This window comes from Sorghum bicolor, chromosome 3 (genome assembly GCF_000003195.3).
Source record: "Sorghum bicolor cultivar BTx623 chromosome 3, Sorghum_bicolor_NCBIv3, whole genome shotgun sequence".
Lineage (NCBI taxonomy): Eukaryota > Viridiplantae > Streptophyta > Magnoliopsida > Poales > Poaceae > Sorghum > Sorghum bicolor.
Window position 1 is genome coordinate 11,167,796 of NC_012872.2, and position 12,723 is coordinate 11,180,518.

A 12,723-nucleotide genomic window follows, 5' to 3' on the forward strand; every position below is an offset into this window, starting at 1 on the left:
TGAAGTTGCCAACACATAGACAAATCTTTCAGCTATTACGAACACTGTTATTAGCACAGATCAAACAGGCTGCACCATAAAAAGGGTAGTCTTGCAACATTATTCTCCCAGGTTACCACCTTAGGGCAAGATTTACAGACTCCAAGATGTGCAACATAAACTGGCAATAAAAATCAAACACCTAACGCAACCACTCTCCTTAAATCGATCTAAGCTCCTTTAACACTCAATTAGTTCTTCTTGCTTCAAAACATTCATTGGTCAAAGTCTGAGGCACCGAAAAAGGAATAATCTGGGTCTCCTGATGATCCTAGCAGAGGAATGTACTCTGAACCTCTCACATGAACACTGAAGCAAGCTGAAACACAAGCATATGCAAAAGTTAAATGTTTCTGAGCATGTAATGACTATTTAAAAAAAATGCATGCCAGCAATTGAACTAATTAATATCAAATATTAAAGAATGGATGGAGTACAATACTAACAAACTAGAAACACATGCCTAACACGATAGTGTATCACAGATATGAATATCTTTAGAAAAGCAAGCAGAAATATGGACATCTTTCAAAACAGGTAGCAGAGATGTTGACATATTTTCAAAAATATAGCAGACTAGGAGTCTTTAAGTACACCAGATGTTGCATTTCAAATGTTTCATATTTGGTTACTACTAGTCATATTACAAAAAGAAAATGTAACATGACAAAAGGTAGTGACTAGGATAGCACTAGCCAACAAGAACAGAATGCAAATATGTTCTCAGAAATTTAAGCATGTGAGGCAATTACATATGGACCATTGAAGAATTTAAAACAGCAGAAGACAGAAAGATGTTCAGTGACAAATTATAAACACATTAATGCGGGTAACCCATGATGTGGAAAACAATTTCCTATCATATTGTCAAGTACTACATGTTATAAGGCTAAACTCTTTTTTTTCATTGGGCACAATGACCGATTGAGGACACAAGGGAGGCAGCAAGACTAGTACATGCCATGCTGTGTTTTTCCATCGTACACGTGCACAAGTCTAAAGACATCAAATAAAAAAGAACAGAGACAATTATATATACCACATCTCCTGCTGGGAACAAACCTCTAAAAGCAGCCATTTCAGGAAATGTGCACACAAAAAAAAATCACTTAGCTTCTCTTATTAGTATAAGTCAGCATCAGAACTCAGGTCTTGTATTCCTGGTGATATGGACTAGTGCATATCAAAGGCATCAAAAGCTATATAGTATGCCATGCAATTGAAAGCAAAGATATTTTTATGTTTCATCTTTTAGTTGAGGCATGCCTGAAGTTTTCTGGTTGGTTATAGTCTTATAGGAGCGAATAAAAAATATTAACTCTGTCAGGCATCAATAAAATAATACCATTCTCAATTTTTACTACACTTTGCAGCATGACCTCCATTTTCTTCTTCATCTCATTATTGTCATCCATTAGAGGTACCACAAGAGTCAGCTCCCTGTAAATATCACGTACAAAAGCACAGATAGTTTTTGCATATTCAACTTCCCCATCAGATATACGGCCTATTGCGAGCCTCATAAGCTCTCCTGACAAATCAGCAACCTAAGACATGGAAAGTGCAGAACTGTTAACAGCTTCAAACAAAACAATAACTATAGACATTGAGAACTGAATTATAGATGTACAGGTGTATTTACCCCTAAAAGATAGTCAAGCACATTTAACTGTAAGGGCTCAACAGATTTATCACTTAGTGCTAGTAAAGAATCATTAATTTCAGCAAGACTTAATAGAGTGCCAGTCTTGCAAAATCTACACAGTGTTGCAGCTTCGACATATTCTTGTACCTGGAATGGTCAATAGCAAACATATCAGATCTATTACAATTTAGTGTAAAGTGCACCGCCCTCCAACTTGGCTCCGGGTGTCATCTACGTCCCCAAACTTAAAAATGTACATCCAGGTCCCTAAACTTACTAATTGTGTTGTGAGGTCCAAATCACCATAACTTGTGTTAATCCGCGATCCGCCCACGTGGCATGCTGATTACGGGATGATGGGGCACCGACATGTGTGTCCACATGCCGGTAGGGGAGAGAGATGAGACCGGCATGTGGGCTCCACATTTTTGTGCCATGTCATTGTGCAATCAACTTGCCACGCAGGCGATTGATTCTAGTTTTGGTGATTTGGACCTCACACAACACGATTATTAAGTTTAGGGACCTGAATGTGCATCATGGAAGGACCGGCGGTGCATTTGACTCTAAATTTATAAAGAAATGTAGAAGAGTAAGATTGGTACTAACACCAAAGGTGTAGGCTCTTCTGAGCTTCCAGAAGTCAGTTCCTTGTAATTCTTTTACTAGTTTTGCAATGTATTGATTAACCACTGCAGCAAGATCATTTTCTGCCTTGGAGAGAACTTCGTCCCTGTTAACTTTCGTGATTCTGAAACAAATCAACAGTATATGAAAGAATATGAACTCTATAACAAAGAAACCAGTAAAACAGTTGGACTATTCGGTTATGAAGCCATGATAAAGAAGCTTCTTGGCATGGTACCAGCACTCAGAAACATAGACAATCTCAACATTTAAGGACACTTACACATGGCCAACTCATTTTTTACAATTGATCTTTTCTAGTATAGCATCAAACAATTCACATTCTCACAGGCATTACAATTAACGGAAACATGCTGTGTAGTGAAAGTTGGGTTTAAGCATAAATTGATTTTCATCATCAACATTGAGAAAAACAAATGATCCAAACAGCTTAATTAATGTGTATTTCTTGATTGTACAGTGTACACACACAGTAAGACTTAGCAGCATGGGATAGGTTTTGTAAACCCATGTTTTTACAGTGAGGCAAAAAAAAAATCCAACTGGTACACAGACATACGAAACGGGAACAACTCTGATGCTTGTGCTGCCACATGTTTAGGTGCTACTGTGCTACCAATGAATGGTAGCACCACTAGAAAGTGCACCAAAAATTTCTATCGGCTATTGAATCGACAGATCTTAACATCTAATGTCATGCTAGATTTGAGGTTGAACAAAAACATTTGCAATGAGAAAAGAAAAAGGTAAATCAGCTTGTGAATAGTGGTGAATTGTGTGTTCAGATATTAACAGTTGCACCCTCAAGTTGCAACTATTTACATGTTGATTTCTCTTTCTCCACATGCACAAAATTTTATTCAACCTCAAACTTTGCATGATTGTTGTTGATGATATGATCTGCCCATTCACATTTTTTGTAGATTTTTTTTTATGCCAGGTGCTACCATGCAAGTGTGACTAACAAGATATACCTATTCATTAACAAGGTTCAGAGTGACCAAGTGACTAGTAATAACTTACATAAAGCTTCTTTACTTTTTTTTTCACACAGAACACTGAAAAGCAGGCATTATAATGTTTTAATACACAAATTGAGTAATGGCATGAAGAGATCTATGGTTCTGAGGATCACAGTCTGCCATTAAAAAGTATGTCCTTTTCTTGTCCTTTTTTATTAAAAATATATATAAAATAATGCAACAGCACAATTGCTAAATGTTGAAATCAAGCAGAGGTACAAAGCCTACTTACCTGTGGACCTGAAAGATGACCTTTTTGCTGTTCATTGTCACATCCCGACTAGCTTTCACAAGCCTTTCTCTCTTGTCATTCTACAGTAAACAGAGAGAAAATATAAAAAAACATTGATAGTTTACACAATATTGTCAAACATACTATGTGATAATGATTTCAGATTGTAAAAGAAGGAAAGGCTTTGATGACCATAAGACTAGTGTGACAATACCAGCTGCTCGAAACACATTAATCAAATTTAAACGAAAGCTAAACAAATTTGTAGCATATGGTTGAAGTGGCTTTGAAGAGTTAAAGACTTGGTCTCATATAGATTAAATGCAGTTAACTCGGATAAGAGGACATTTGCAGAAGTTGCAATGTCGCAATATATTTTGCAGCCATAAGCATGATCGAGTACAAGTATATATAACTATAAATCACCTATACTATGACTCGTCTGTGTGTGAAAACAACATGCTAAACAAAGTTTGATTTCAATCAGGAGACATCATGGCTGACATTGCCTGCAGAATACAGTATATCTTGGGAGCAATTCGGTGTCAACTTTATATGAATAATTGCATCCGGTGAACCATAGTTCTCACAAAGGTGCTATAAGCCTAAATGGGGGATTGACTTCAGGTTAGCCCAACGCAAACGAACTGCCTCTCGAAATATTCTCATTCAACAACATTTAACAACCTGAACTCCAATGTGACCCTGTCAATATCAGTTAAGTGGCATGCCTAATACAAAATCTGGCTTCGTAGTAATTCCTCCAAACACCTAGCGCACGTTAGACCCTGGTAGCTAATTTCCCGAACCATCCTACAAACCTATACGATATACAATAACCCCTACTCTTTGAGCGCATCACGCTGGAAAAAAAGCGGAGGAGCAACACATCAACGGGCGCCGTACCAGGGCGTTGAGGTACTCGGCGTGCTTGGCGAACTCCGCCTTCATAGCGGGGCAGCCCCTGGCGGCTGGAGGATCCACCGCCGCCGCCGCGACGTCTGTGGCCATCGCCCTGAACCTCTTGGGCGCCGACCCGGAGAGGGGAGCTGGAGAGAGCAGAGAAAAAAAGTGAGTGCGCGAAGAAGCGGGGGGCCGAGGGAAGGGGAGGAGATGGAGCAGGAACGGGGCTGGGGTTTCAGAGCTCGGACATACGCGAAGGACAGGGGCGCGGCAGGGTTTTACCAGGTTGCTGGGGCGCCGCCATGGAGAGGAAGGAGGGGAAGCGCGGGGGGCGGCCGAAGCGGTGGCAGACGCGCAGAAGCACCATCTGTCTTGGCCCCCGTTTTTGGCAGCTCGGTTCGGCAGTGTTTTGGTTTGGGCTTTTGGCCTTTTCGGGTCCTGGTTCAGAAAATCGCACTCCGGTTTCATCATCCGTGTGATGCCGCCGATTTCTGGGGCTACCTTTTTTTAAAAAAAAAGATAAATATTTTCATTCATTACAAAAACATGGTACAGAAAAATTTTAAAAAACATATGGTACACAAATTAGAGTGGCAGCACCCCACTTGAAATCTAAAGTGCCAATTTCAGGTTACAACATGGTAACTAGGGATTCATAAGAGAACAACCAAGAGGTAGGGATCACTTGTAGCTCGCTAATTTGCGACTTTATTCATTATTTTATTTAGCTTCTTTTCTGATCTTGATCAGTAAATAGTTATTGTCTTCTGATTTTCTCAATTTTATACAAAGATTGGCTTTAGAGACTAAGGACGTGTTTGGTTTGGAGATTCGTCTCACTTAGAATGGATTGGTCTGGCATGGGGTCATGTGAGACTTTTCGAGGAATGACTCCATCTATCGTTATTGGCATAGGGAAGTTGATAAGTGGAGCCATTCCACAAGGCACAAGTTGATTCCATGTGAACCAAACACTAGCACCTTGACCATAGATGCAAGGAGATGAGAATCTGATTTGTCTGTTAAAACGTTTATCTCTTGCAAGTTTAGCTAATCTACAATCTAGATATCAAGCCAAAGCACATGTGCTTCAACCTCCAACGAGTCCATGGAGTGAGAAGCAACAAACTAGCAAAAATGAAGCCAAGCACAAGCTAAAAAGCATTAGCAATACTCGAGTTATTTTGAGTATGAGTATGAGAATCCTGCAAACATGTAAGCACACAGAGGCAAAACTCAAAAAAAAAATTGCAACCATCAACGGCTCACTAGATTACGAGGAGGGTAGGACATGAATATATTGCATCTAGGTATACAAAGATGAAGTCAAGCTTTATTTTTTATAAACAATTTGATTATAGATAACTAGTAGAAGATAAAAACCCAACCAAGTTGAGGTTATTTTGAGTATGAGAATCCTGCAAACATGTAAGCACACAGAGGCAAAACTCAAAAAATAAATAAATTTGCAACCATCGACGGCTCACTAGATTATGAGGAGGGTAGGACATGAATATATTGCATCTAGGTATACAAAGATGAAGTCAAGCTTTATTTTCTATAAACAATTTGATTATAGATAAACTAGTAGAAGATAAAAACCCGACCAAATTGAGTCGGACTAATGCATGAGGTGAGTTCAAGCCATAAATTTCAGCCCATAATCCAACTTAACCGAACCAAAAAAATTCCCGTTCAACATAGGGAAACTTGAGAGGTTGTTCGACTCAACTTAGACCAACATGTTGTGCGAACATTTGATGAGGGCGAACAAAAACCAAACGTGGTTGTGAGTCAGATAGTTAAATTGAATATGAAAAAAAGGAATATCAGAACGGGATAAAAAAAAAGCCCAATTAGTTTTCCCCTTCTTCAACTTCTACTTAAGAGGGAGAATTATGAAGGGTAAATACGTAATTTTATGCCTACATTAATCTTACTACAAACGAGATTTTCCTTCTTCCAAGGACAGTGGTAGTTTATAAATAAAGAGAGGAGAAAAGCCCAAAGATGGTAAGCCCAAATACGTGCCAGGCTCACCTGCTCAAGGAACAGCATGTCGGTTAAGTCCAAAAAAATCTGGCCCAGATATACATGTCGGTTAAGGCATGTCGGTACCGACTCGAACCAAATCCGGCCCAGATATACATATTACCGATCCGCCGTCGCTGCCTCCGTCCCATCCCAGGGCCAGGAGTCACGGCTCTCTGGACTCGAGCTCTCCCCTCCTCCCGTTCATGGCCGCCGCCATGGGCACCAGCATCGACGACGACCAGCAGCTGCAGGAGGCGCCGCCTAAGCCTCCCCCTCCTGGCGCGAAGGCGGATCCCCCGGCGACGGTGGCCACCCACACGCGCACCATCGGCATCATCCACCCTCCGCCCGACATCCGCGTCATCATCGAAAAGGCCGCTACCTTCGTCGTCAAGAACGGGCCCGAGTTCGAGCGCCGCATCATCTCCCACAACCATGGCAACGCCAAATTCAACTTCCTCCAGCCCTCGGATCCCTACCACGCCTACTACCAGCACCGCGTTTTCGAGATAGGCGCTGCGCCGCCCGGCGCGGACGCCCCCTCGGGCGCCGAGACTGACGGGGATCCCGCCGAAGCGCCAGCGTCGGCCCCGGCCGATGGCGGCGCCGCCCTCGCACCTGCAGATGGCGCCGCTGAGGGTAGGACATGAATATATTGCATCTTTTTTTTTTTGGTATACAAAGATGAAGTCGAGCTTTATTTTTTACTAGCAAAAATGTATGCGCGTTGTCATAGGAATAAAATATATCTTTATTACCTAATTATATATATATATACCTTATATATATAATAAAGAGGTAAAATTTCAGGTTCTTTTTTATCTATATTTTTTTTGTCTGTCTTCCTCTAACTATCGAATGATGGAGAGTTTTTTGTACGTGAACCCGTGCTCATAAACAATATGGAGTAGGAGCTCTAATATAAATAATTTTTTCACATCATAAGTATTCTAAATAGAACTCTTAATAGTCAAATAGAAAATAAGAATTACGTTCTTTATTCTCCTCTGCTTTCTTTATTTAGTTAGATGTCAATTGGAGGTAAAAGAAAAATCAAAGTCCTACATGTTTATTATTAGGTATAGATATAGATACATATAATTAGATAATAGAGATATAGATATAGATTTGATAGCTTTTTTCCTGTTGCAACTTACGGGTATTTTGCTAGTATATTAATAACAAAGAGGCAAAATTTCAGCCTATTTTTTGTCCATCCATTTTTTGTCCGTCTATATATATATAGTAACATTGATAGCTAGGAAGAGTCCAAATCCTAAATATAAATAAATTACTTCAATCTTTTAAGTAAGCTAAATAGGAATTCTAATTCAAGAGTTTGATTCCAAATTTATATTGATACTATATAGGGTAACCTTGACAGCTAGGAATTCTAATCGTAATATAAATAGATTACTTATCTTTAAGTATTCCAAATAAAAAAAGATATTTTTTTTCTATCTTCTTGGTTTACCTTTATTATTATTATTTTTCATATGTCCCATCTCGGACTACTACATCATGTGGTTAAACTAAGTTATAACTAAACCCAATAGTAAACCAATTTCATCTAGAACCAGTCCAAACATAATTCGAACCAAACCTAGCAACAAAGAGTTGGCGGAAAGAATTATCTGGTGAACTAAAATTCTAATAATTACATATTAGAGAAAGATTTACTACATTAATTTAAAAAAGAAAAAAAGATTCGGACCTTCTAATAGCTGAGCTTGCCATGATAATAAACGTTTGGTTGTATACTTGTCGGGCCAAAATTGTTCTACTTCCTTCCAAGAATCTTGTAGAGTCAAACTTTTCTAAGTTTGACCAAATTTATATTATAAAATAATAATTATTATGGTACTAACTAAATATCATTATATTCTTTCTTAATTATATTTTTATAGTATATTCATTTTACGTTACAAATCTTAGTATTTTTCTTTATAATTTTAGTCAAACGTGAAAATGCTTTGACTCTCCAAGATTCTTGGAATGACTTACAATTTTGGGATGGATGGAGTATTTTTTTTAATAGAAAAATGGAACAAGGTTCTAGCTTGGGTCACGTGAATGGGCGATCTAGTCCATTATCCTGTCGGGCCGCTTGCTTCATCGCAGACATGGGCCGCCAAATCTTCGCCAATGGGGAATCATTGGCCCCCAATTCCAACAGCGGCAACAACCCACTGATTAGTCCAGAGTTGAGACTGGTACCTCTTGTGGCCCAGGTCTGGCCGCAATACTGGATTATCGTATAGCCAACAAGAAACCTAATAGCAAACCAATTCCATCTAGAACCAGTCCAAATATAGTTCGAATTCAACCTAGCAACAAGAGTTGGTGGACATATTTTTCTGATGAACTAAAATTTTAACAATTACTCCCTCCATCTCAAATTGTAAGTCATTCCAAGAATCTTGGAGAGTCAAAGCATTTTTACGTTTGACCAAAATTATAGAGAAAAATACTAAGATTTGTAACGTAAAGTGAATATACTATGAAAATATAATTAAGAAAGAATCTAATGATACTTAGTTAGTACCATAATAATAATTATTTTATAATATAAATTTGGTCAAACTTAGAAAAGTTTGACTCTCCAAGATTCTTGGAATGACTTACAATTTAGGATGGAGGGAGTATATATTAAAAAAAGATAAACAATTTAATTATAGATAACTGGAAGATAAAAACCCGACAAAGTTGAGTCGGACCGATACATGAGGTGAGTTCAAGCCATAAATTTCAGCCCATAATCCAACTTAACCGAACCAAAAAAAATCCCGTTCAACATAGGGAAACTTGAGAGGTTGTTCGACTCAACTTAGACCAACACGCTGTAGAGCGAGCATGAATCAAAAGTTTTAGTTTGATTTTTTTAACCAATACCAGATCTGACATTTGATGAGAGCGAACAAAAACCAAACGTAGTTGTGAGTTAGATAGTTGAATTGAATATGAAAAAGAAGAATATCAAAACAGGATAAAGAAAAAAGCCCAATTAGTTTTCCCCTTCTTCAACTTCTTCTACTTATAGGGAAGAATGATGAAGGGTAAATATGTAATTTTATGCCTATTTTTTATTTTTTTTGATAAAATCTTACTACAAATGAGATTTACGTTCTTTCAAGGACACTGGTAGTTTATAAAGAGAGGAGAAAAGCCCAAAGATGGGTAGTTTATAAAGAGAGGAGAAAAGCCCAAATACGTACCAGGCTCACCTGCTCAAGGAACAGCATGTCGGTTAAGTCCAAAAAAATCCGGCCCAGATATACATGTCGGTATCGCACGAACCGACTCGAACCAAATCCGGGGTCTCTGGAGTCTGGACTCGAGCTCTCCCCTCCTCCCGTTCCGATCTAAACCTGCCGAAACCCTAACTCCCATGGCTGCCGCCATGGGCACCACCATCCTGACCCTCCCCGCACCGGAGGGCAACGGCACTGGCGGCGGCGGCGGCGACGACCTGCAGCTGCAGGTGGCGTCGCCTAAGCCTCCCCCTCCCGGCGCGAAGGCGGATCCCCCGGCGACGGTGGCCACTCACACGCGCACCATCGGCATCATCCACCCTCCGCCCGACATCCGCGTCATCATCGAGAAGACGGCTACCTTCGTCGCCAAGAACGGGCCCGAGTTCGAGCGCCGCATCATCTCCCACAACCAGGGCAACGCCAAATTCAACTTCCTCCAGCCCTCGGATCCCTACCACGCCTACTACCAGCACCGCGTCTCCGAGATAGGCGCTGCGCCGCCCGGCGCGGACGGCCTCTTGGGCGCCGAGACTGACGGGGATCCCGCCGAAGCGCCAGCGTCGGCCTCTGCCGACGGCGGCGCCGCCGTCGCACCTGCAGATGGCGCCGCCGCGGACGCGAAGGCCGACCACTCCGCGCCCTTCCGCGTGGCGCCGCCGCCCAAGGTGCTGGTGCCACCCAAGGCGGAGCTGTACACGGTGCGGCTGCCCGAGGGTATCACGGGGGAGGAGCTGGACATCATCAAGCTGACCGCCCAGTTTGTGGCGCGGAATGGAAAGAACTTCCTGACGAGCCTGGCGCAGCGCGAGAGCAACAACATGCAGTTCCACTTCATCCGGCCCACGCACAGCATGTTCCCCTTCTTTACGGCCCTCACAGATGCCTACTCCAGGGTGCTGAGGCCAGCAGAGGGGGTGCCTGCGCTGCTAAAAGAGCTGAGGGAGGGGGCAAAGGACCTGACTACAGTGTTGGAGAGATGCCTGAACCGGTTGGAGTGGGATAGGTCGCAGGAGCAGGCAAGGCAGCAGGCAGAGGATGAGGTTGAGCAGGAACGGATGCAGATGTCAATGATTGACTGGCATGATTTTGTTGTTGTGGAGACCATTGAATTTGCGGATGATGAGTATGAGGGGCTTCCCGTGCCACTTACATTGGAGGAGTTGAAGCGCCAGAAGAGGATGGAGAACTTGGGAGAGGAGGAAGCGATGGATTTGGCTGAACCTGCTAAGGAGGTTGAGATGGAAATGGATGAAGAGGAGATGCAACTTGTCGAGGAAGGAATGCGGGCAGCACAGCTTGAGGAGAATGATGGAGGAGCGCAAGTTAACGTGGCTGGTGATGACGACGCGCCTATGAGGATTGTCAAGAACTATAAGAGGCCTGAGGAGAGGATTCCTGCGGAGAGAGACCCAACCAAATTTGTTGTCTCGCCGATAACTGGGGAGCTCATTCCCATCAGCGAGATGGAGGAACACATGCGCATCTCACTCATTGACCCTAAGTACAAGGAACAGAAAGAGAGGATGTTGGCCAAGATCAAGGAGACTACACTTGCACCTGATGATGAAATTTCACGGAACATTGTTGGCCTTGCTCGCACTCGCCCTGATATTTTTGGGACCACTGAGGAGGAGGTGTCTAACGCCGTCAAGGCAGAAATTGAGAAGAAAAAGGATGAGCAGCCAAAGCAGGTTATTTGGGATGGTCATTCTGGTAGCATTGGTCGCACTGCTACTCATGCATTATCTCAGCCTCAGGGTGGCGAGGAACAGTTTGATGCTTCAAATGTTCCTGGTCCAGCTCCACTTGTCCGACCTGGCATGCCATTGCCCCGACCTCCTCAGCCACTTCCTCTTGTTAATGTTCCTCGTTTTATCGCTCCACCAGCACCATACTCTCTTCAACCCCCAGGTCCTCATATGCCTGGAGTTCCACAGATGATGCCTCACATGCATCTGCCTCCACAGCAGATACCTGGGCAGCCGCCGATGGTTAGGATGCCAGGTCAAATGGTTCATATGCCGACCAACATTCCACCGCCTCCTGGCCAAACTCAGTTTATGCCTGGTCCACCACGCACGTTTGCTATGCCCCCATCATCGCACATGCCGCCCATGGTCAATCCCATTGGAATTCCTCAGCCTCCAGCACCGCCTCTGCCTCCGCAGCCTCCTGCTGAAGAGCAACCGCCTCCACCTGATGAACCGGAACCTAAGAGGCCGAGAACAGATGATGCTTCTCTTATCCCAGTGGAACAGTTCCTTGCTCAGCATCCGGTAATGGCTCTGGGAGTCCATTTTTCTTTAATCTTCCTTACTTTTCAGTTTTCATGCTTCTAGGTATTTTTGTTATGTGGCAAGCTAATATAATCTGTTGCATGCAGGGTCCTGCTAGCATCTCTGTATCTGTACCCAACCTTGACGAAGGGAACTTGAGAGGCCAAGTTTTGCAGATCCCTGTTCAATCACTGTCAGACACAGTTGGTAGTCTGAAGGAGCAGATAGCTGGAGAGTTGCAGCTCCCTGCTAATAAGCAGAAGCTGAGTGTGAGGACTAGTTTCCTCAAAGACAACCTTACTCTTGCTTACTACAATGTGGGTCCTGGAGTGGTGATCAATCTAACACTGAGAGAGCGTGGTGGGAGAAAGAAATGAGTAAATGAGTCTTTTGGTTCTCAATGTAGTGTGGCAGGTTAAGCTTACAACTATACATCAGCAGCTATCATGGAGAACCTTTTTGCTGGATCTTGCTGCTTTACCTTTCATTTTATTTTCTTTTGTATGCTAAGTGCAATCATTTGTGTAATGTGAACGGCGTACATTCCTCTATATCTTGATATAGTTAAATGCTGTGAGGGGTTCTGCCTAGTATGTTACTTGAGGTTGCTACTGGATACCTACATGGCCACTTAATGTTAAATCGTATGGCTGCTCTAGCTCTAGCTTCT

The 12,723-nt window shown here is 42.3% G+C and overlaps 2 protein-coding genes across 3 annotated transcripts; one reads left to right on the forward strand and one right to left on the reverse strand.

Annotated features, from left to right (window-relative positions):
- LOC110434180 (translin-associated protein X) lies at positions 1-4,906 on the reverse strand. Of its 2 annotated transcripts, none has more exons than XM_021457979.1 (7): positions 4,772-4,906; positions 4,493-4,635; positions 3,587-3,666; positions 2,294-2,435; positions 1,682-1,831; positions 1,385-1,586; positions 1-358 (listed from the first exon to the last, which is right to left on the reverse strand). In XM_021457979.1, exons 1-7 carry the CDS (start codon positions 4,854-4,856, stop codon positions 255-257), a joined length of 906 nt encoding a protein of 301 aa, XP_021313654.1. In that variant the 5' UTR covers positions 4,857-4,906; the 3' UTR covers positions 1-254. The 2 variants fall into 2 exon arrangements, with proteins under 2 accessions (XP_021313654.1, XP_021313653.1); XM_021457978.1 differs by having other exon boundaries at positions 4,742-4,891.
- Positions 6,653-12,723, forward strand: LOC8054094 (probable splicing factor 3A subunit 1). Its single transcript, XM_021456113.1, has 3 exons — positions 6,653-7,167; positions 9,705-12,053; positions 12,161-12,723. Exons 1-3 carry the CDS (start codon positions 6,727-6,729, stop codon positions 12,428-12,430), a joined length of 3,060 nt encoding a protein of 1,019 aa, XP_021311788.1. The 5' UTR covers positions 6,653-6,726; the 3' UTR covers positions 12,431-12,723.